The following is a 25,322-nucleotide window of genomic DNA, read 5'->3' on the forward strand; positions in this document are numbered from 1 at the left end:
TCCCTCCAGCAGCAGTTGTGTCGCAGCCTGGGGAGCCACAGAGAGGTATTAGAGATGTCCCCAAAGTTGGGAGGAACAATCAGAGCTCAGCCCCCACCTGCAGCCAGCAGCCATCTTCAGCCCTGGGAAGGTGCAAACCAGCACAAGAAGTGTAATACTCAGAAGTAAAAAGCTATTCATTCCTCTTACCATTTCTCAGCTGTCCCTCTTGGCTCCATTTGCCCTGTCAGCTTCAGCTGCAGCCTGGCCGGCATCATCTCTTCGCCCAGGGCTGGTGCTCCCACCGAGTCCCTATGCTGCATCCCTCCTGCCCGTGCTTGGGCACACATAAGAGGCCATCATCTCTCCTTCAGCCATCTCACCACCATTCTCCACTTAACACCACATAACATCTCAGCTTTCCCCGGGAAGATGCTGTGAGGACCTTTTACAAGATGCTATGAACATTTCTAAAGCCAGCCAGAGCTCGCTCTCTACCTCTCATCTCACCTGGTTTCCCAGGACAGAGGATAATCCCCATACAACACAAACTCTGCACCCAGCAGACGTGGATGGCAGGACAGGCGTATCAAGGATATGAAGTTCCTACAAAATTCATAAAAACAGTCTGGGTAAAGGGGACAAGTGCTCCAGCTACGTGAAAGGCTTTAGTGTGACCTGCCTCACCAGCAGACACCAGATAAAGCCCAAGGGCACTATCCAAGTGTGGGCAGGAATCAGCCAGGGCTCATTACCCCCACAAGAGGGAAGCAGGTTTTTTTAATTCAGCCAATGCAGCAATCTGGAGGTTTTTTGCTGTCTGTCACCATGGAAGTTAAATGTTTTAATTTTATGATGAAATGCCAGCAGAAATTAATTTTGATATGAAGTTGTAGACTCTGATATCCATTTAAACAATTTAGATGATTTTGAAGTAGTGAGGGGTTCATTTAATCAAGTTCAATAAAGCAGATCTCCAGGTGAAAATAGTAAATATTTAAAAGACTACAAAAATTAACTGTTCAACATCATTTGGTATAAGTATATCTGCTATGGAGATCAGTAGGGATGAAAGGACAGTTCAAAAATTCTACAAAGTCTTTAAATTAATGGTTACAAAATTCCAATATGCAATTTGTCGTTTCCTGTAAACTTGCATTAGCCACTTTGATTCAAGCCCAATTTTGGATTGTGGCATACGATGTGTTGAATTTTAGTCAGAAAATATCCATCAACAATTGTGATCGGAATTAAGCCATACAGAATAAATCCCTGATTTTATAGACTAGGGATTTAGAACAATGAAAAATTGACAGTTCATGATGTGGACTTTGGTAGTCAATGCGCAGCTACCCTCGACCTCTGTCCAATGCTCAGGCAGAGAGGTCTTTAATATTAGCGACATGTGAGGCAATTACATAAAAATAATTTCCTTCAATAGGATGAATTAAGTATTATCTTAAATTACCAAGTTCCAGTGACATCACCAGATCGGCCATTTCTGCTAGCAGATCCAACTCTGCTGAAGTCAAAGTCCATGCTCAAAACAAACCTGGAGGAGAGGTAAGAGGCTCTGGCTTGTTTCCAAAAGTAAAAGCAAGCAGAGGGTGAGGTATGTGATTAATTCTTCATTAGTGTTCCACTCACATTTCCTCCAAAGACAGGCAAGTATTTCAAGTGAAAAATCTTGCCCATCAAGCTGTTGAAAACATTTTTCTTCAAGGTTTCTATCCCTCACTTTCCAAAGTCACTTTTTGACTGTCACACAGGCCTGGAGGCTGTTCGTGTACATCACACCTACAAACATCAGCTAGCACTCACCGGTAGCTGGTGTCCAAGGCCCCCCTCTACCCATTCCCCAGAGAAAGGGGAACCCCACTCACTGCAGATAAAAGTGGGGGCCACAGCAACGAGTTCATTTCACCTTGCACGGGAAGCACCATCCTACATTCTCTTATTTCTCGAGGAGGTTGGATGTCTCCACACAGGAGCTGATGGGTGACGATGTACCTACAAGAGAAACTACACTGAGTTTCAACACTGGTTTTAGTTAAATATAATTTATTTTTTTTTAAACAGATGTCAGACAATTTAGAGGTAATCCAAATGGAGTAATTTCATAAAAAGTAATCCTTGCAGCATTGGATGTATTTTGGAAAAGATACAGTGGTAAAAATTAATCTAAGCAAGGCTAGCTGGAGTGTTTCATATACTGTCACTGCAATGTAGATACATGTATTTTATATATATATAAACATCATATAATTAAACTGGTAATAGTCTCTATGCTTTTTATTTTGAAACCTCAATCTAACTGCAACTTAAAAACACTTCAAGCATTAACTGAATACATACAAGAGATACTACTAATAAACTTCAGGCCTCCTTTCTGATTTAATAACCAAAAAAATCAATTTTAAAATATTTAAAAACTATGAACAAAACAGTTTCTCAAAGAAACTTCTCAGTTTTACTGAAAAAAACACAGGTTTGAAAAAGCAGGACTAGTACATTTAATCTCAGAAAGTAATTACAGAAGCAAGACATCTGGATTTTAGAAAATTTGTTTAATTAATAATGCTCATTAACTGCACAGTTTTAATTCATAAATACAGATAAAGTTGTAAAAAAAGTCTCAAATGTGCAATTCTTATTTTTAAATTTATTTGATTTTAATGGCTGCCTCTTAATGTACTAAAGATGTGGAAATCAGTGCAACTTGAACAATTGCCAAACAAAAACCTCTTAACAATGAAGTAACGCTCAGCAGAGTGTACGTTCTTCCCTACCTTGCAGCTTCTTCTTGTAAAAGGAACTACAGCAATCTTTGGTAGTATATTAAAACAAACCAACAACTCAAAGAATTAACATAGACAAACGTTTACAGATTAACACTGTTTATATTCATGTTTATATTCATATTCACACTGCAACACAAAATCCATTTCTTTTCTGTGTTTTGTTTTTAAAAAGGTCACTTAGGAACTCATGATGGCTTGAAACTACATACAATGGGATCTCTCCCTTTGCACTGAAGTCAACAGCAGTTCTGATACTGACCTTTGTGGGTGCAGCCACGGGCCTAAAATACTCACAGAAGTGTGAGGGATGGATCCAGTTAGTCTAAAGCATTAGAAATTATTCATGACACTTTTTCATGAATGTACAGAAAAATATCATAAGAAAGCATACAATATAAAAACATTAAAAAAAAACCCCATGCCCTCTTAAATGAGAGAGGTGTGGAGTTTGCAGGGTTTCCTACTGAAAGATGTCTCATTCTAGTCTGAACAAGGGCTCTTTTGAAATCATTACAATTAAAATACTTGTTAAGATCATCCCACAGAGGCTTAGTCCCAATACAAATGTGTTCTCTTTAGTCACTCATTTAGTGAACACTTTACTGTTTACTTTTACAGTATGTGTGCCATTGTCAGTGCAAGACCAGATTACATTGAATATTAGAATAAATGCAGTGCAATTTCTCTCTCTCTTGGGACAAAACCAGTGAGTAAATCTTAACATGATAGGAATGTTTTAAAACAAAAATTTAAAACACATTTCACCAAGCCAGTATTCCTCTACGCACAGGAAAAGCAGCATACCATCTTTGTGCATGTTTGCATTTAACTAAATACAGTACAGAAGAAATGAAAGCCTGCTACTTTAATAAAATAGGAACAGAACTAATCAGATTGAAAAACAAGTGGCCAAAATATCTTTTTAAAGAAACAGTGAAAAATTTTAAAAACCCAACCAAAAGTAATGAATTGCATGTTTAGCAGTCAAGGCAACTGCTTTTCCTCATTTTCCCAGTTTGAAATGTTAGAAACTCAAAAGGGCCACAGTCCATAGTGCTTCTGCAGAGCTTCCAATCATCCTTCTCCTTGTCCAGACCACCTCAAAACACCAAATAACAACGAATGAGCTTGGCACAGACTGCTCTTAATGTTTTCCCCATCAGCCTTCAAAAGCATGATGCTCTCTGTGTGCTAAGGAAAAGAGAAGGAAAAAAGAACAAAAAGAACATGTAAACTCTGTCAAGGAGAGGAAAGGATTAAAAAAGAGAAGTCAACAATGTATAAAGCAGTCAAGGAAGACACAGCATGCCAACAAGTGATCTTTGGGAATACTCTGATCTGATAATACATTTATCTAGAGCCTAGAACAAGAGATCCCTTAAAATCCTGAGTGTAAATGATTCCTCTAAATGAATACTTAAATTGAACAGCATGTAGTCTTGACAGTTATTAAGAGATTTGTCTCACTCATTTTACAAATCAGGCATATTAAACATGAAACCAAATATATTCTACAATTAAACTAAAAATATCTTATATTTTGAATGGTAGCTAACTTTTACACTGAAGGGACAAAGCCATGTATATTTTGAAGTAATAATTTTAATGCAATGAGAGATGCTACATTTCTAAATGGTTAATGATGACTCAGGCAGGATATTCCCATGGGAATACCCTACCAGCATCTTGCTTCTCTAATGAAGGTGGAAATTAACAGTACAAAATACTTACATTTATAAAACGCCACTTTAAAAGATGTGTGTGGCAGAAGTTTATGTATCTTTTCTAAAACTTTTGCTTTACTTGCTGAAGAGGCATTCACGTTCCAGACTTGCACAACATCTTCACGGTCACGAATGCTGACGCTAACCCCTATTACTTCATCATCTGCACAGAAGAGGAAGCATCATTAAAGAATACTTTAAAAGTGAGACATGTCTAATTTGATACTTATGTATTATGAAAGAGTGCCCAAAAGCTGAACAAACTGAAGAAATGAAAAAGAGCAACCTCCAGTGAGGAGAATACCAATGTTCAAACCAGACAAAATAGTTACCAGAAAGAAACAAACACTGTATTTACAGAAACTATTTGAAATATTACCTCATAGTGGTTTTAATAAAGTGCCATAGGATTATTCATCTTCACTACTAGCACTCTTACCCTTGATTAAAAGAGACTCACAAGACTCCCTTCAGTAAGGTTAGCAATATAAACAGCTAAAGACAATTTACCTACAGTAATGTCTATAAGCAAAAATGAGGGGGTGAGGTTGAAACAACTAAAACCCCAGGAACAATACCTGGAGGAGATCAGACACCAGTTTTTCCAGATTTTGCACTCTTTTTCCTTTACATTTTGTCAAGGCAGCAACAGAAAAAAAAAAAAAATAATAAAGCCCCAGTCAGACTGCTGCTGCCAGTGTTGGTAACTCCATGCTTTGCTGAAGAAGCCCTTTTTAGTGTGAAATTCTTGGGATACAGCTTCATAGGTCGCTCAGCCTAAGGCCATGCCACGGCTGGGAGCGGTGGCTGCCTCCAGCAGTGACTCCCCACGGTGCAGCTGCACCACGCATCTGAAGGAAGGGGTCAGTAATGAGAATCACAGAATTATAGAATGGTTTGGGTTGGAAGGGACCCTAAAGATCATCCAGTTCCAACCCCCCTGCCATGGGCAGGGACACCTTCCACTAGATCTGGTTGCTCAAAGCCCAGCCCAGCCTGACCCTGAACACTGCCAGGGAGGTGAGATAATGCAAAGGTGGCATCAAGAGCACATGGCCACGGGGAAAAGCTACCTATACAGGCAGCAGAATATCATGTATTTGCCTAAACTGATGCTGAGACCACCCTATCAGTATAAAGGGCAAGAACACTCCCTTCTTGACACAAACTCAATTATGCATATTAAGGATTTTGAAAAACAGCTATTAGAAATGTCTCTCACAGCTCAAGGATTTGAGGTTTGTATTCTGCATCTTCCAATTCTGAAAGCTGGGAAGGAAGACAATGAGAGAAATATGCTATTTGAGAAACTCATTCAACAAAACTTTTGTAGAAAAAACAAAGACACAACAAAGGTGAATATACTAGCAGCAGCCTACTGCAATATGCCTGCTCTACCATATTAGCTAGGTTTAAAAGAAACTGTCTGAAAAGTTTTTGCTGGACTGCTCTGTGAGCCTGAGAAACTCAATTCTTTTCTCTGGAATGATAGAACAGTGAAGGAACACTCCTAACGGGATATTCACCATCAGTGCAACAGCCAGTTTAATCAGATATTCATGCTTAGGAGAGAAGTAAATACAGCTAAAAGAAATGATACAGAAGCGTCATTTAAACTGAAAAGTTAGTTGAGCAACCAGCTCCCAGAACTCCTTCCCTCTATGCCAGTGGATCAGTAAGTTCATGATTCGCAGAAGCAAGAAACAGTTCTGTCACCAAACCTTAACGAGTTAAATGGTCACAGACTTGTACTCGCTTTTCATGACTCAGCAGCAGCACCTGATGGTCTACCTTAAGCCAGCTAACATTCACAGTCCCTTCCCAGAGTCCATTTCCAAATGAAATGTGCAACCTTGCAAGCCTAGAGAAGATATTTATTCTGAAAACGACTTCATTAAATTATTACCTCTGACCAAAATCACATGTGAGCTTCTGGATGACTAATGCCTGTTTTCCAGTAAACCAGCAAGGTATTTTAAGAATATTTATGTAAATTCAATTACACTGAAAATCACCTTGACCTAAGCAGTACTTTTAAGTGATAATGAAAATATTGCCTCTGGGTAGAGTGCTAAGCTGGGATTCAGGAGAGCCAGGCTTGTGTTGTGGCCCTGCTATGGACTTTTAGTGTCACCACAGGCAAACCACGCAGCTTCCCTCTGCTTCAGATCTTCACTAGTGCTTCCCTGACAACTCCTAACTCTGTTAGGAGAACCAAAAGGGACCATGAGAGCTAATAGAAATATCTAACTTAGTTGCTTCCAATAGCGATAGTACAAACAATCTAGTACGGAAGTGTCATTTGGGGTTCCAGAGTCCTGGCACCATAGAATTAATATTAATCATTTAAATGCTGGCTAACAGATAGATATTTAATAACTAGAAAACCTGCTGGCTTCCCAGGGATGCAAGCTGCTGAGCTTGAGTCTGTGCTAAGACAGTCAGAATACCATGTTCTCCTCTTAATGACAATGGGTACAAATATGATTTCCAGCCCTGTACCCCATTTTTAGTAGTGTTTCCATGTTCTGCATTCAAACACAATTTGTCATACTAGCCTCAATCATTTTTAAGTTACCTGATGCACAACAGTCTGCAAACTGCTCTCCAATAGTTGCTAATAGTAGCTCTTTCCAAACTGCAGCCTAAGGAGGGAAGAAAAACCACAGTTACTTTTACATTATTACTTTTTAAATTAACGTTAGGTTTGCTAGCTCAGTTTTTGAGTGGATTCTCTTTCTGAGGTTGTCTAGACAAAAAAGAACGTTTCTTGTAAGTACATGCTGTGTTATATAATTAATTTTTTCAATACAGTTGGAGCAAGAATTTAGACCCTGAAAATACACTGCTACACAGAATTGTTCTAATAGATATTTTAAATATTTAACAATAAGTTTACCTTCACTGTATCTCTGTCCACAACTCATCCCAAATGCACTAGTTAATGTAAAGCATGAAAGGAGATTTCTTCCAAGAATTTCCCATGATAAAAGACCATAAGGCTCCACTTGCGATCGTTTGTTTCTACAGAAAAGAATGACTAACCACTTTAAGTACCTGAAAACTCCACCAGTAAATTAAATTGATTTCTATTTAAACATCATCTGATTTGCCTCGACTATGAAATAAGTCTATCTTTCAACAAATTCAGATGCTCACTAGAGAATTAAAACAGGAGGAAAAGCTATCTGCCACTTTCCTTTGGCTGTTAGACTAATTACACTGCTATTTGCTTTTGACACTTGTTATCACCTAAGCCAAAGCCCATACAAATCTTTGAATGCGACTGGACCAATGTAATGCTCCAAGGTGTGGGTTTACAGGGACAGAATATTATATTTATTTGTTGCAACATGAGTATTTGACTGTATCATCATAACGACTTTTTCATATACTACTCAACAGGCCAAGGGGTAATGGTTTAAACTAAAAGAGGGTAGATTCAGACTAGGTATAAGAAAGAAATTTTTTCTGATGAGGGTGGTGAAACACTGGCACAGGTTGCCCAGGGAGGTGGTAGATGCCCCATCCCTGGTAACATTTAAGGTCAAGTTGGATGGGGCTTTGAGCAACTTGATCTAGTTGAAGATGTCCCTGCTCATTGCAGTACTAGATGACCTTTAAAGGTCCCTTCCAACCCAACCATTTCATGATTCTGTGATACTTTTAAGGAATGTCTTTTCTGCTATATGAAGTTAGCTTTAGTACTATTAAAAAACCCAACACATCAAGTGCACCAGGTTAAAACAAAAAGCAAGCAGCCACAGAAGATGACAAACTAATAAACTGCTTTAATGGCACTTTCTGAGTACTCCTAAGCCATCTTCTAGAATACAAAGGATCTCTGTGACTCATTATCATGTAATCCAATGCACCATGTAAAGCTGTGCTGTGGGAAGGACCATCTGATGCTCCCAAGGCAGGCTGAAGGCGCCAGCATGACAGTCCCTGACACGGTGCCTTCCGCCTGTCAGCTGAACAGCTCGGAGCAGCGTGGTGGGACTGACCATGCACACTCATGTTACCAGGAGCAGTGCTCACTACTGCGAGTTGCCCCAACGGTCTCAAGGGGAGGAAAAACTTCATCCAGTAGTAAGTAGTTGCAGGATCAGGCTTATGAGGATCTAAAAAGTATTACTTTTCATATTAAAAATTGGCACACAGAAGTGTCACTGTACACATGCAACAACATGTAAGTGTCAGTATTTTGTCAGTCAGTTTTTCATACCACTTGAATGACTGATATCTTGAGAAAAAAGTACATTTTCCTCCCTCCACACCCTCACCAAGAGCTGCTATAGCGTATCATTTTTTTGAGTTAGGTTTGTACAAGATGGTTCATCTTAGCCAAGGAGATGCTGTGTGCACAAGTGATGAAGAATGAAGCCAAAGCATGAGAAACAGGCATAAAGGTATTATTTATGATATTTACAGAGGCACTAAAAGCTGACTGAAGTTCATCTTCAATTAAACCTTTCAGAAGTGACCTGCGACATGTAGCACATAGTTTGAGAGATCAAAAAGCACCTTCTTTTCAAAAAGGGGCTATCATTCAGCCTCTGAAAAACAAGGCCTCTGAGGTCCCTAAATTCATCACCCAGTAATGCAGGCTCCCCAAACCACTTGTCACTTCTGACAATCTTCACACCTTGGATTATAAGAAGAAAAAGAAAATGTCAGTCTTTTGTGATCCCTTGGGACTGCAGGGGAGGAAAGCTGCAATTCACATACGGGAAAAAAGCCCACAGGCAAAAATCAATTAAATTTTGGCTGAAATTTCAAGTACCATCTTTCAGCATTTAATGCCTTCTGCAAGGCTGTCACATTTTTTTGACACTTCACTTTTTGTGTTTAGAGGCCTGATCCAGAACACACTTACACATAAACACCACATGTGAGGAGGTCAAATCTCCTCACCATGACAGTTCACAGGAGAAGTTACTTGCATGCATTTGATTAGGGACACAAAGAGAAAACCAGTTGTTTCAGCAGGGCTAGAACAACAACATGCCTGAACGGATTTTGTCTTTCACATTTTAAAATTTAAAAAGAAAAAAAAAAAGGAGGGGGACAAAAAAAACTGAGCAGTACTACAGTTTCACAAGATGTACACAAGGTGATCTGACAACTCACTGTTGCCAAAGGGGACGATCCCACTCTTCTCCTTTACCCTCTATATCCATGAAAAAAAACTCTCCTGGCCATACACTCAAATTAAAAATAAAATAAATAGGAGACTTTTTCTGACATTAGAGTGCATTAAGCTGGCTCACAATGAGCGCCAGCGCAGGAGGGATCAGGGGAGAATGAGCAAGATCTTCCCTCTTCCAGTGAGAGCCAGCCATGGGATGGGATTAGCTGTCAGTGGAAACAATGCCTTAGTCTGCATTTGGCTACAGAAAGTCACAGCACTACTCACAGCCACACGTAGGTGCAAACAAGCGGTGCCAAGCAGAAATAGTCCTCCTGAGTTTGACAGAGAGTTTAGGAGCTTTTCAGTGAAAGTTGTGCTGGACTGTGCGTATGGACTTTTGAAGAGCATTACTGAGGTTCTGGCTATAATTTAGCATATAATATTGTCAGAAAAATATTTTTATATTTTTCTGTGTATGCCTGTAAGCAAACAGTCTTGAGAACAACGGTGATTATGAAATACTGTGTTTCCAAATGGAAATGGAGTGTAATACTGCAGCTTGCATTTGCTTGATAATACGTTGAGTGTTATCAAAAGCAAGAGATATGGAATTACTTGAAAAGAAACTTTTGCTCATTGTCCTAAAACAAAAGGTTATAGACGTTACAATAGTGTTTGGTTGTTGTGTTGGGTGATGTCAGAACTAAGAAGCTTTACAACAGCTTTATCAGGTGGAGTTTAAAGAAACCCCCTTACTAAACAATGTCTAAGTAAAAAGTCAATTATTACATACCGTACTTTCTTTAAGGACCTTCATTTTCCATATACCTCCTTTGGCATTGCTTTCCTCTTCCCTGGTTGTGGAAAATAGATCAGTAAAATAAACTTTCATATCCACGTCTAGATAAACCTATGTTTGGTGTTTAATTTTCCCAGAAAAATACCATTTAAAAAGCAATTACTAACTCCAGGTAGCATGACTCAAGCTATGACTTCTGACATCAGAGATAATTCTTTCATTGTTCATGAGGCGTATCTCTCAACACCTAATCCCTTTCCTAAGTTTTTTGTGTTGGAAAATACTTACGTTTTCCCTGACTACAGACCATCTTTGAAGTGGCTGCACACTATATGGGAACAAGCCACAAAGCAATTTTATGTTTTACTATGGTAACCTTTTATTTTGGAAAAACTCTGGCATATTTTCACAGAACCAGCTTATTACACTTGAGTTTATCCAGTTTAACAAAAGAATATGAGAGCACTTCATTTCAGTTTTGTGACAGCTAGAAATTAATGGCCCTTATTAAAAGAAAGGCTGAAGTTGCCCTGGGTCAGGGCAGACAAAACCATTAAACTGCCTCATAATGACAAAGCACAATGTACAAACCTGTGAGCTTCAAGTTTATTCTGTCACAATTCTTTTTATAAGATTTTAAATTAGGGTTCTAGTTTCCTGTCAAAACTCTGTATTAGCAAAGTTTAAGGAATAACCTAAAATTAATCTTTGAAATATTTAAGCCCAGTATTCCCCAGGGTGAATGGACTTCCATAAATCCAGACAAACACTGGGCAAAGGAAAGGAAAAACTTTGGAAGGACATCTTCAAAAATCTACAGTCCTCAACTCTTAATTCAGAATTTGTTTTTCTTCCTAAAAAGCAATGCTGCAATTAGCCAGTATACCATAACTACAATCTGAGAAAAACTTCTTAGCAGTAATTACTGAAAAGCTAGCAGGTAATTGACGAGATCAATCTCTTGCAATCCCTTTCCTAAAATTCAAAATTACTTTGACAATCTTAAAATAGATGTATCATTTTTAGAAGAGGTCTTTGCATTTCACACCTCTAATAGTCACTTACCAAATCAAAACTAAAAATATAAAAAAAACAAACCCCAAAATATTCTCATCCATCCTTACAAAGACATCAAGACCTGCACACAATGGTTGATTTATACAGACACCAACATTTTTTCAAACCCAGTTTAGCTATCCTGAGCAGTCACAGTATTTTTAGAAAAGTAATGTAGACCTTCAGATGCATTTCACTTGAGAAAATTATTTACTTCTTCCATAGATTAAGACACAAATCTCCTGTAGTAAGTCATCACCCAGTTAGACATACTACGATCAAGTTAAAGAACTCTAATACAATCACAATCCATGCAAACGATGCCAAAAAGATCAAAACTCTTCAGAAAGTTCTTAGGCTCTCTAATTGAGATGTGACAGAACTGTACTATGAAGAAGGTATGCAAAACTCAGTTTCTGAAAGGAAAACATCAATTATTTATACTTTATTCCATTACTATCCTACAATCAAGTAGGAATTTGCTGCAATGAATCACTTCATGATGCTTTAAATTAGTTTTAATCCAAGGCATATGTGGATTTATATGCATATGAAGCATACTTTTGCACAGGTGAAGAACAGTTAAGGACCATCAGTCGTTTGCATCATTATTACACTAATTTCAGTGGAAAGAAAAAAATTTGCAAATTAAAAATAATTCAAATAGAAGTAACATATTCTGTGTATTCTTGAACTGAAATTCAGAGTACTATTTTAATTTCTTAACTTACATTTCATAATTTAATTTTTCTTACATTTACATTCAGAGATGAACAATTAAATTACAGTCTGTGTTTTTAATAAAGACTCTTTAGTACAAGTCACTTTTAAGCTTAACAAGATCCTTAGGATACTTCTTTTGTAGGTCTTTTAAGTTCAGGTGTTTGCAAACAACAGAAACGAGACACTCCTGTCCCACGCCTGCCTCCTTTCACCACTTCAGGTTTTTGCACTGCCCATTCCCAGAAATGTCTAATGATAACATACGTACCAAAGCGGCCGTCTTTCTCCCCGCATTAAATGGTAACTACTTCTCAGAGGCAAATTTGTCACAGGAGGAATGTTATTGTAGACACTCCAGAAATCCTTAAAAAGAAAAAATACCAGTTGCAGTAACACAAGAGAGTAAGTTTCATGCAGATTTACTTGTTCATTCTCTCTAAAACAATTACATATCCTCCTCCTAGAGAACTGGCACCTTCTATGTTATAATAAAATGCTCTGAAAAGAACTTGTTGCAATTTCACTTACACTTCCTTATTTTTAGATGCCATTTCTGCGTAAGGTGGTTAGAAAGAAGGGAAGCAGTCAAACTGTGGATTACATTAGAATCAAAGTCCTTAGGAATAGAGAGAAAAATATCCGTCAAAATCAGAGTTACACTAAGTATGTCAGAACAAACTGGTACATAAAACTTTCTTAGCATATTAGCAATATATACTTATAACAAATATTCACCTTGTTTCAATTAAGACTAGTCTAAAACTTCATTATGATTATCTCAAGTTACAAAACCACCACAAACAATAATTCTCTTGAACTAAACGTCTAACTAGCAATCCAACTACTTTGTCTAGATCACAGTGAAAAGTTTCAACCAAGATGCAAAGAACTTGAGATGCACGTATTAATACAGGAATGGGGGAGAAATTAGAAGATCGAAGTTACCAGGAACCATGGGATTGCTTCCCAGTGTTTCCGCTGGTAAAAGCAGAAGCTGTCATACATGTTTGGGGTGGATAAAAGGCACCCAAAAGCAGCGGTGAGCAACAGGGAGGGATGACTGAAAAGATCCCAATCCCCTTTCTTCTTTATCCAGCAGTTGGGAATAAGCAAGGATTTTTAGAGACTTATGTTGCATTAACCTGAAGTGATGCAATACTAAGCATTAGTACAACTCATTAAGTATTATCTAATACTTAATCATTAGCACAACTTTAAAAACAAAGATTGCAACATTACATGGTAAAATTTTGTGTCCCTTGGCAATTCTACCTACCAGTCATTACCATTACCCAGTCACAAGAAGAGGTGGAAGACTATTAAAAATATAAAAAATTGCTATGAAACACCCATTTCAACTCTCATCTTACTCTTCCCTGCTTGTGTGCCCAAACCCTAATGCTGTTGACAGAAGGAGAAGAGCTACACCAGCAGATGACCATGGGAAGATTTGAGAGCTCTTACGTCCTGAACCAGGGACTTAGTTTTTCTGGTTTTCAAACATCGTTCAGGCAGTGCTGGCTAGCATCGCTCATTGACTCGCTACTGCCCATGAAGGACAGTGACGAAGCCAACAAAGATTTCGGATTTGCTTCCTCAAGGAAGATCATATTATGTGTATGACAGCAGAGTGAGTCATGCTATGGGCCACGCTACTAGCTTCTGATAACCTCATCCAGATCATGAGTCTTCCCAGAGGACCTGAAGGAGTTTTTTGTACTTTAAAGCCCAACCTGATGAGAAGAAAACCTCAAGTTTTTCAGCCAATAAAACCTAATCATTTAAATAATGAAGGCTAGGTTCAGAGTGGGAAAACAGGTAATACCAGATACTGTGTACACCAGTCCACAGTCTCAAGCTGTCCTTTTTTCAACAAGAACCATTGCAGCCCACTTGGAAACAAACCCACTTCTGTTGTCAACTTTAACTTCAGGGTGTCACTTCATTGCATGACCGATGGGGACATTCTGCTGACACGGAGAGGTGAGAGGCAACCTCTCCCAAGAGTCTGCAGGACACTTCCATCCTTTATGCCAAAGACTGATAACCTCATCTCCAGAAAACTCCAAAAACCAATTAATTTCTTAGGCCAATTAGCTGGGAAGAAACATCTCATGCAATGTAACAAGTTGTGCAGACATTAATGAGAAAGCCTTATTTAAAACTTCAGTAGACCACTATGGCTGGGCTCCTTCAAAGAAAAGGTTTTGGCATTACCTTAGAATTTCAGAGATTTAGTGAACTAGAGTCAGCTTAGAATTAAGGTGAGACAAATACCAATTCACTACATTTCACGCTAACGGTGGTATTAAAACAGAAATGAAATTTTACTTGCAAGAGATGCCCCCTGCTTGGCACTAGCAGACAATACAGAGACATATGCAGAACTTCCCATTGACGCAATTGCATGATTTAAAAGTACTTTAATTCAAGTCCATTTGCTAGATTTTTTTTTTTAATTCATGCTCAAGGAGAGAAAGAAGAAAAAAACCACAAGCTGTAATTTTTGGTCTTTGTGTAATGATTTTTTTGTATTTAAAAAAATGGAGAAAAGGCAGGAAAAAAATTTAAAATGCATCAAGTATAACAACCCAGTAGAGGCACAAGTGGAAACTCGGGAAAGTCTAAGAAGAAGGGGCTTGCCTGATCAGTCCTCTTTTCCTGGCCTGTAAACTCAAATGAAATTCAAACAACAACCAAGCAATACCACACACAACCAACAACATTCACGTTTCATACCACAAGTAAGCAAAGCCGCAAGTGTGACTCATCCATATGAGGAAAAATTAAACTTAAGGTGTGAAGTTACATTAATAATGTGTGCAACTCCTATAGCAAAGCTATACACCTTACCTGTACTGTTTGTACCGTATAAATCTTCTTCAAATTTGACGCACACTCAGCCGCTGTTGTACCAGGAAGTGACCTTGAAAACAGAGAGATTAGTATTTATTTTATCAAGGGGAGAGAAGGGAGATGGATGGGGAAAGTGAATCACAAGTGTGAAGTTGAAATATTTACACGTCAAAGTTGCATAATAAACTCCAATTACTGTGAATCATTTAAAGACAGGATTTCAAGTGCTTTTATACTTTTGAATAAATGAAGATTCACCGGGTATTTTGTGAAGTATTTTGATTAAAAGTGTGAATTGGGAGTTTTAAACCAAGAATAGCAGTGCTCCTTCTAACGGCCACCCCACACCCTCCTGCTGTCGGGCGTCGAAAAAAAATTCCGCGGTCCCAATGGGCAGGGCTATCGGCAAGGGACCGCCAGCTCCTGCCCCGCACTTCTTTTTAATTCCGTTTACTACAAGCCAGCCCCCGCTTTGAGCGGTTTGAGGCACTGCCGGGCGTTGCAGACTTGGGGGGGGAAAAAAAAAAAAAAAATTAAAAAAAAAAATCACCGGCGGCGTTCATGGAGTGACTGTGCGCCACTAGGGGGCGCCAGTGGGCGGGCGGCGAGCGGGGGCTGAGGGGAGGGAGGGAGATGGGGGGGCTGAGGGGCCCTGTGAGCACCGCGGTCACCCCCGCAACAATCTCCTCGGTATCCCCAAGTGGGTGGGACACGCCCGTGGGCTGACGGGGTGACCAGGACAGCTCGCTCTCCTGTGAGCCGGATCACCCCACACCTCCAGGAAACCACCAAAACTTCAGGCAGTTCTTCCACCAGCAGCATTTATTTCTTGCTTACGACCACTTCCCTCAAAGCCAAGAGGTCCGTGGGTTGGTTTCATCGCCAGACCTCAGGGTTACAGTAATTCACCTGTTTAAACAAAATATTTTACAAAATACCTGCTGAATCTTAATTTATTCAAAAGTATAAACCGGGCTTCTCAAGCTCACCCTCATACTGACTGTTCCCAACGCCCATCCGGAGCCTCTCCCTTTAGGCACACAGCACTGACTGTACCCCATCATCTTAAAGGTCTTTTCCAGCCTAAAAGATTCTATGATTCTATTTATAACCTTCATCACGACTCCTCAGTGCATATGACGTGGCACGGTGCATCCACATCCTCAGACATCACCAGCTCCTGTCACCACACTAATAGCACATTGCAACACCCAGCTTACAATTCCCAGGCGCAATTTGGGGGGAACGAGGTCAAAATTGCTAAGGCACATTCAATTGGTTTAGAACTGGAAATGTTTCTTTTTCCACCTCAGAAGTTGAAGTAGGATTTCTAAAGAAAAGTGAAGATCAAAGACAAAGCAACCTCCCACTGCATCTCAGAAGATGAAACAAAAATGTGTAAAATGACTAAACCTGAAAACGGAAGCAACAGAGCAGATTTAAGGAAACGGGAGAAAACAGTTGTTGCTCAGGTACCTGCTGAAGAAGGGATAAGGGCAAACCAGACCTCACTAACCATCCCATCAATGCAGCTGTCTGCCCTGATACATCTGATCAGCATGACATACATCCAGGAAAACACTAAAGTAACTCTCAGTTGTTACAGATATAATTCAGGCTCTGGGGAAAAAACTAGATATTCATGTAAAGGAAGAAATTTAATATGCAAAAATACTGAAACAGCATCACATCTTCAAAACTAACAATAGCTCCAAGGTTTTTTGAGGGCTCCTATCAAAATAAGTTACTTTAAAAATATGTACAAAACCAGCAGAGAAATCCCTCCCAACCTTTTCAGTATAGAACAAGCTAACATCTACTTTACTATTTGTTAATCACTAGACATAAGAGTACATTGCAACAGTGGAACTGATGAGAAAACAGTGTTACATGTCCATATCTCAAAAAATCACTGTAATGAGAGGTTATAAATACAAACAAAACCCCCACAAACAAGAAATCGCTATGGTGCAAGTTCTAGTCCTGTGGCTCACGAACTATGAAAACTCCCATGGAAAAATTGATAACTTGAAAACAACAACAAACAAAACTTTCATCAATGTGATCAAAAGGAATTACTGTAGTAAGGTCTGGGGTTGGTTTTTTTAATGTTTTGTTTGTTTTTCTTACACTCTACACTCAGCATTGAAGAACACAGTATTTAACAGAAAAAGTCAGTCAGATGGCTTTTGAATGCAGAAAAAAAAAGTAGTAAGTTAAAACAGACTTTAAAACTTTATCAGGTAATAAAGTTTTTCAGGGTTTGTCAGTAGGGAGCAGTGGATTTGTAACAAACCACCCCTTGTTGCTGACAGAAGTAGCACCTCTCTACTAACACTTTGTTTTACATATCATAGAACACAAACAGGCAATATCTGAGATAACTTTGCATCTTGTTGTCTCACACCACTGTCCAAGGAATTACTTCTCTTAGGCACTAGAGTTTGCTAACTTAGCAGTCACCAGTGCATATGGGGTTAACTTTGCTGTACAACATATAGTATCATCGGTCTCTGTACTCACACTGCCACTGAGATGCTTCAATAGTAAGGTCTACTCAAATAAAAGATTAAAATCTATTCTCGAACGACAGCCTTCAAAGGTTATCTAGGTAATCATAGTAGTCATTTAGCAAATTCAATGCCATTTACATAAGCAGCTAAGACAGACAGACAGAATATTCCACTCTGAGGTTATAAAATGGTTCATTTTGATAGTTGCAAATAACATTTTCCAGAGAAACTATGTGATCAGCTGGCAGAAAACACCAACCAACCAGCAAATTACCCCTTTTAAAAGTTAAGGTGAGTGACCATTTATTTCTAGTAACCTGCCTGGCAAGTGCTCCATGCCCACAAGGTTACACAGCATTATTTCAGCCTTTCACCCAGCTCTGGAAAGTGTCAGTGATTTATGGGTATGAGCATGAACCCACAAACTTTTTTATTAAAAATCAAAAAATCAAAAAACAAAAAACAAAGAAGACATGCATCAATTTAAAAGTTCAGGATCATTTGCTGTAGAAATTACACCTGCACAAATTTGGTTTAATGGATGAGTATAAGGCAGACAGTATTTTAATCACAGACAGACAGACAGAAGGATAAAGCCCAGAATTTCCTGCAAAATTACAGACTGCTGACAAATCTGAACTGCAGTATTTCTGCGATAGGCTCTATATTGGGTTTGCGTGGCAAGGGTTTGGTAGCGGGGGGGGCCATAGGGGTGACTCTGTGAGATGGACCTGCTGCTAGCCAAGGCCAAGCCCATCAGCAATGGTGGTAACGCCTCTGTGACAACATATTTAAGAAGGGGGGAAGATAACTTTGGGAAAGCAATTGCAGCTGAAGATAGGAGTGAGAACATGCGAGAGAAACACCTCTGCAGACACCCAGGTCAGTGCAGGAGGGGCAGGAGGTGCTCCAGGCGCTGGAGCAGAGGTTCCCCTGCAGCCTGCAGTGCAGCCCATGGTGAGGCAGCTGTGCCCTGCACCCAGGGAGGGTCATGGAGGAGCAGAGTCCACCTGCAGCCCCGGGAGGACCCCACGCCAGAGCAGGGGGGTGCCCGAAGGAGGCTGTGACCCCATGGGAAGCCCTTGCTGGAGCAGGCTCCTGGCAGGACCTGTGGCCTCCTGGAGAGAGGAGCCCACTCTGGAGCAGGTTTACTGGCAGGACTTGTGACCCCAGGGGGGACCCACGCTGGAGCAGTTCAGGAAGAACTGCAGCCTGTGGGAAGGACTCACGTTGGAGAAGTTTGTGGAGGACTGTCTCCTGTGGGAGGGACCCTGGAGCAAGGGAAGAGTGTGAAGAGGCCTCCCCTGAGGAGGAAGGAGCAGCAGAGACAACGGGTGATGAACTGACCACAACCTCCATCCCCTTCCCCCCTGCACCGCTGGGAAGGGAGAGGGTAGAGAAATTAGGAGCAAAGCTGAGCCCAGGAAGAAGGGAGGGGTGGGGGGAAGGTGTTTTAGGATTTAGTTTTTATTTCTCATTATCCTACTCTGTTTTGATTTGCAATAAATTAAATTAATTTTCCCCAAGTAGAATCTGTTTTGCCCGTGACAGTAATTGCTGAGTGATCTCCCTGAGCTTATCCCCACCCACAAGCCTTTTGTTATATTCTCTCTCCCCTGTCCAGCTGAGGAGGGGATGATAGAGCGGCTTTGGTGGGCACGTGGCGTCCAGCCAGGGTCAACCCACCACAGCTACCCATAAAGCCAGCAGATCAACACAGATGACAACTGAGGGGGTTTTGTGCCTTGAAACCCAAGAAATTGTGATTATTTTTTTTTTAACTGAGCACACAGAATAAGTTTAAATTAAGTTAGCAGAAATGGCAGATAACTTCCAAGTGAAGGAATCTGCAGAAATTCCTACTTCTGCAACTCTTTGAGCAGACACACTATAAGCCAGGAGTAGTAAGATGGTTGTGTAAAAATCCCAATACACATCCTACTACAAAACAAGAATCCTACAAATACTGACCCTTGAAATGAAGCCATTACAAGATTCCTCCCTTTTGGATAATTTTACTGCCATCAACAATGAAATCAATCTGATATGCCATAGTAAACTGTCAACTATTGCCATGGTGAACAATTCATTTCCAAATAACTCAACAGGCCCTGCAAATCCCCAGGAGCACACTAACAGGAGAAGACATGGGTCACAGCATCAGCCAGGCACTGACAGCTCTTCTGAGGATGGAGATCGTTGGTCTGTTGCCACACCACTTACAGATACACATCTGGGTTCCCCATGGAGAGTCTGCACATAAAATATTCAACAGTTCTCCTGGTCTGCCTGTTGTGTGCCCTGTGATGCCACTTTTCTGCATCTTCAGAATCTTTATGGGAGAAATTTTAGTGCAGTATCAGGAATAATCGAGTTGCCTAGTCAGGCCAGACCCACCATGCAGCATCTCACAGTAAACCACATGGGCGTCAGATAAAAGTGGAACTTGGAACCAAGAATAACCTATGTGAACTGAATCCTAATATCAGCTTGTTTCACTACTCTTTCATTATTCCAGCATGAATAAAGAACAAAGGACACAAAGATAAATTCCATTGTTTTATCCATGAATAAACCTCCAGGTGGTTGTGCTTATGTTAATGTCTGATGCTGAACTGTAGCTCTTCTGTTTCCCTGCAAAGAATTAAGGATAGAAGTTTTTTCATATGTGCTCACACTGGCCTTTGTTTCCCAGCGGGAATCTTATCGTGGCCTTAGCGGGAGCTTTAAAAGCTGCCAAGCACTTTTGAAAATATCCCTGTAAGTACTTAGCTGCAACTGCTTTTGGTATAAATAAGCAAAATATTTACTTACAAAGCATAAACTCAAAAACATGCTGTGGCAACTAAACAAATCTGGTAATCCATTCTGAATACAAAGACTGATTTCAAGCCATCAAAGCCTGTCAAAATGGATTTACCGGGTTGAACATTCTTATAATATTAACCACCATTTTTCATTGTAAGCCACCTACTCATAAGCTTTAATAGATTAAATAGATGATCCTAGATAAATAAGATTTTGCTATAGGGAAGAAGGGAAATTATCAAGTTTAGTTTCCAATATCTGATGTGTTTAGTTATGAAGATTCACAATTATTATGAAAATGGTTCAGTTATCAGAATTTATCTATCAAACTTTATTTATGTAGAACTCATCAGTATAACATGGAGAGAGAAAAATCAGCACACAAGGATAATATGTTTATGCAATAATATTTCCATTTTCCTGGAATAGACTAATAACATTGCATTATATTTGACAACGTTTACAAGCATATTCTTCCCCTCACCAAGATACAGAAGAGTTAAACTATTCCTGCAATAGAAACAAAATTGCCTAAAAAGCACCATTAGGAGTCAGGCAAGAAGACAAGGCAGGCAGGCCATGATCCCACAACGTAATCTGCCCTGCTGCACACTCAGACATCCATGGAAGCCAGTGCATCTTTGACAAGGTTTGTCTGGAAATGGGACTTCTGTACTAGGCTTTTGTGCAATGTGTGCTCAATTTCTGATAGCCCTGTTTTGTACAGAAGGGTACTGGTATTTTCCTCACTGTTGACTGAAAGCAGCCCCTGCTATCAATACTGGCAGCTCAGATGCAGTTAGATCTTCAAAAGATGGCATTATAATTATGTTATTATTATATTATTAATATATTATATTATTATTATGGGCACGCACACACATTGGACCAAAAACTGTTACCACTGACAAAACCTCCACCTTCTCATCGTGAAGCTGAAAAATCAGACAGCTACTAGTTCTAGTATATTCCTTCTGTTCCTTCGGTAGGGAAAGGCTTACTTGGTGTAGCATTAAACATAAGAGGGCATACAGTACCCAGGCTAAACGACAGCCATGATTTGCAAGGTTTACAAAGTAGAATATTTGCATCATGTCCACGTGTACATCAAAAAGCATAATCAGCTTCACCGCTTCATATTTACACAAAGATCACAACCAGACCCAAAACCCCAAATCCCATTAAGGGATGGTTTCAAGTGCCTAACATGGCTTGTTATCCAGGACATCCCAGTCTTTGATGGTCATTTCACTTGACTTTTGCTTTTGCACAACCCCCTGTTGAATGTGCTACACAACATGAATATAGTGACCAGATTTGTAATCCTTGTTTTTAATTTGTTATAGTCAGTGATGCATATTAACACTTTGTTATAAAAAAAAATTGAAAGACTACACAGTGTAGCAAAAACTAGGAAGGAGATCTTCCATTTCAAAGCCAGAGGCCACTATAAGCAGGACCCTGCACCAATCCAGAGCCTCACCAAGATAAACACGAATGCGAAAAGCCACCAGCATGAATCAGCTTCCCAAGGTGGCACCAAAGGCATCTGCAAGACTTGCTGAAGTTCCCCATGCCCTGTAACATCACTGCATGCAAAAGTACCATGAATGAGACATAGAGTTATGAACTTGGAAACCTGCAGAATGAAAAAATGAAACAGCACATCTAAATTCCTGGTTCCAAAACTTTTAGCACATGACCTTAAAACATTTTAACAGTTAAAAAGGAAATCTCGTTTCTCTTAGGAGAAAAACACCTGACAGCTTCTCTGCCTTCTTCTCTGAAACAGCTGACCTGCAAGCATTTGAAGATCATAGATGGGATCTTATTGGTCAAACTGGTGAACAATATCCTCCCAAACACTTTCATCACGCTCACTTTCCTAAAGCATATACGGGGTAAGATACAAGAGAGCGATATCAGATGGTTACTATTTCAGACACACATACCAAGAAAGGCTTAACACTTACGGGAAATGCAGATGCCCTGTGACATGTGTGAGATAATTGCAATGAACCAGAACCTGGTCACAGGATCCCAGCCTCCAGATGTTAAGCCTGTGCCAAGGCATTCACAGAAACGAGTGCTGATGTAGATAAAACAAAGACATTTACTTCTAAAGCAGGAGATGTATCGAGTGACACTATGATAAAAGCAAGGTCATGAACCCCATGAGAATCACTTGGTAGCATATCACTAGTTGCTATAGAAAGTACTGCTTAGCTGATGGATATTTATTTGAACAGTGTGGCTTAATGAAAAGATACATTTTGGAGATGTTAAAATGTATGTGGATCTCTCTCACAGTAATTTAATAGAAAAAGATAACTACATATCCATCTCAACGTCTATTTATCTTTAAGCGTCACTTCTTCCTGCTTTTCAGTCAAAGTACAGGGTAAACTGTAGTAGCAGTCAAAAATCAATACCATCTCATGAGAAAAACACTGCTCCACACCATATACTACTGAAGTAAGTTAAAAAAGTCATATTCAATGGGAAGTCCATTCTATACAAGCCTAAGCAATGATCCCTCCATCAGATCCACGTGGGTATACCAATAAATGTCACAGCTGCTTCTGTGGGACTCTGCAGAGACACATGAACCTCCACACATTGCAGTAAATTAAGTTCATGGTTGTATCTCTTGTGTGCTTTTTAATGCCTTAAATGGTTTTTAAATGTGTGAAACATGCCTTGTTTGCTGTCATTTTTGTTCCCTGCCATTATTCTATCACTGTTGCTGGTAAACAAAACACACGGTTTTGTGTATATATGGTCCCACTTTTTTTTCCTTATAGATACATTCTTGGTTTTCTAAGTTAAGTAACAACAATACTACCTAATTAAATGCACTTATATGGGATCAGGAAGAAGACAAAGAAAAAAAAAATCTATAGAATAACAGAATTTTAAGAATCTAAATTACACTGGAACCAAGACTTAGGAAAAATAAAAAAAAGCATGCTGCAACTCAGGAACTTGAAATGGATTTTAACTTCTGATGCTGATTATAAAAGATAGACATGCTTATCTCCACATGGCTTGTGTAAACAAACAGATCTGGATGGTAGCTTGCTTAAACAGCAGTCCAAATGGTGCTTTTTAAAAACAAACAAACAGAAAACACAACTCGGATCCTGAACCTGACCATAACTACATCATGAGTTCAAAAGGATTAACCAGAAAGAATTTGTGGGTTTATTTATAAGATTTGATTTGCAGGACTGGAGAATATTTGTGTTCTTTCAACAGTTTCTTGCTATTTCTCTGTCATGAGTTGAAAAGTTACCAAAAAAAAAACCAAAAAAAGATAATTTTGCCGATAGTATGAGGCAGTATGTTCAGTGGCAGAAAGGTTTATAAAGGAGAGAGATTTCCCTCTGGAGCAGGGGGAGATGAGAAATACAACAGAAAATTGAGAAAAGGGAGATGTAGAAGACTGAAAACAAGATGCCAGATAATACACACTAGAAAAAAACTATCTAATTCTGGTTTTAAACTGTATTTCAGTTTTGACTTTGACACTTTTCCCCCTATGCCCAGCTATATGCACCACAGGGGTGAGCTCCCTTGGCAGCAGCTTTCCATGATCATTAGAGACTAAAACTTCAAGCACATGAAACAAACACTGCAGTTAGTTAATAAGTTTTAGCTAATCCTTCAAACCAGATCACTTAAGATTTCAAGAACTGATTACTGAATGGTTTGGGTTGGAAGGGACCTTAAAGATCATCCAGTTCCCACCCCCCTGCCACGGGCAGGGACACCTTCCACTAGCCCAGGTTGCTCAACCTGGCCTTGGTCATCTACAGGATCATCTCCTGATCATCTAGAGGAGCCAAACCTGACTATTGAAGAGTTATAAAATTCAACATATCACGGCCGAGTCGGTGGGACTCGGGCCATCAGGGACAGCCCCGCGATGTACAAACACTGCAGCAGCAAAGCATAACCTTTAGCCTTCTATTTCTGGGGCTTGCAAGCGTCACGTCTAAATTTAGAATTTAAACCACCACAGACGTTGCCCGAATCCGTTGAACTACAAAACCGAAAGCGTTTCCAAACCCGATTTCATTAACTACCTCCCAGAAAACGCTAACGCTCCCCCTCAGCTGGGAAGAGACATAACTGGCCGCCACACAGGCACTTTTCCCATCTGCAGCGCAAGATTCATTTCCCGCTGTCCAATCTGTTCGACGAGCGAAGCTGATAAAGAGCAGAGATGCCTTCGACAGGCGGCTTTTGGGGGGATTCCCCCCTCTTTAAGCTCCCCGCCACACCCCACCCGGGTCGCCCCGTCCCGCAGGGCTGTTGCCCGCCCGTCGCCCCCCCCCCGCCCCATCCCCTTCCCCCCCGCCCTCACTCACTTGTCCAGCCAGAAGGTCCAAGGCGAGTGGAGCGGTAGCCCCGTCGGCTCGGCCGCTTGCCCGCCCCGGCCGCCCGCCGCCGCCCGCTCGGGGGGGCTGAGCGCCATCTCCCTGGCCGGGGCGGGGGGGCGAGGGGCGGGCCGGGACGCGGGGAGGGGACAAGGGACGCCGCGGGGGTGGGGGAGAGCCGGGCAAGGGGAGGGACGCCGGACAAGAGGGATGGATGGGGGTGAGGGCAAGGGGACTCGGGACAGGGGAGGGACACAACGGCAGGGAGGGGAAGGGACAGATCCGCAGGGCCAAGGACCTGCTGAGCCGAGGGAGCGGCGGGAAGAACAGACGGACAAGGGGGACACACTGATGGTGACGGCGACGGAGGTGGCCAAGGGCTCACCGGAGGGCAGAGGTGACTCCAGGAAGGGGCCCTGACCCAGGCCCAGCACATGTGCTCGCCCCCACCCACGTCTCTGCCCGCCCTGTGGGGCACAGCAAAAGGGAGACCGTGATCTGCTCCCTTAGACCTCTGCGAGGACCCCCGGCCATAAGGCGTTGGGTA

General features: G+C 40.6%; 1 protein-coding gene across 2 annotated transcripts; it reads right to left on the reverse strand.

Annotated features, from left to right (window-relative positions):
* Positions 1 to 2,023: 2,023 nt before the first annotated feature.
* Positions 2,024 to 24,896, reverse strand: EIF4E3 (eukaryotic translation initiation factor 4E family member 3). Of its 2 annotated transcripts, XM_074878734.1 has the most exons (7): positions 24,767 to 24,896; positions 15,070 to 15,142; positions 12,485 to 12,579; positions 10,432 to 10,492; positions 7,083 to 7,149; positions 4,512 to 4,667; positions 2,024 to 3,971 (listed from the first exon to the last, which is right to left on the reverse strand). In XM_074878734.1, exons 1-7 carry the CDS (start codon positions 24,871 to 24,873, stop codon positions 3,940 to 3,942), a joined length of 591 nt encoding a protein of 196 aa, XP_074734835.1. In that variant the 5' UTR covers positions 24,874 to 24,896; the 3' UTR covers positions 2,024 to 3,939. The 2 variants fall into 2 exon arrangements, with proteins under 2 accessions (XP_074734835.1, XP_074734836.1); XM_074878735.1 differs by lacking the exons at positions 15,070 to 15,142; positions 24,767 to 24,896 and adding an exon at positions 12,745 to 12,834 and having other exon boundaries at positions 2,528 to 3,971.
* Between the last annotated feature and the right edge of the window lie 426 nt (positions 24,897 to 25,322).

This window comes from Strix uralensis, chromosome 10 (genome assembly GCF_047716275.1).
Source record: "Strix uralensis isolate ZFMK-TIS-50842 chromosome 10, bStrUra1, whole genome shotgun sequence".
Taxonomy (NCBI): Eukaryota; Metazoa; Chordata; class Aves; order Strigiformes; family Strigidae; genus Strix; species Strix uralensis.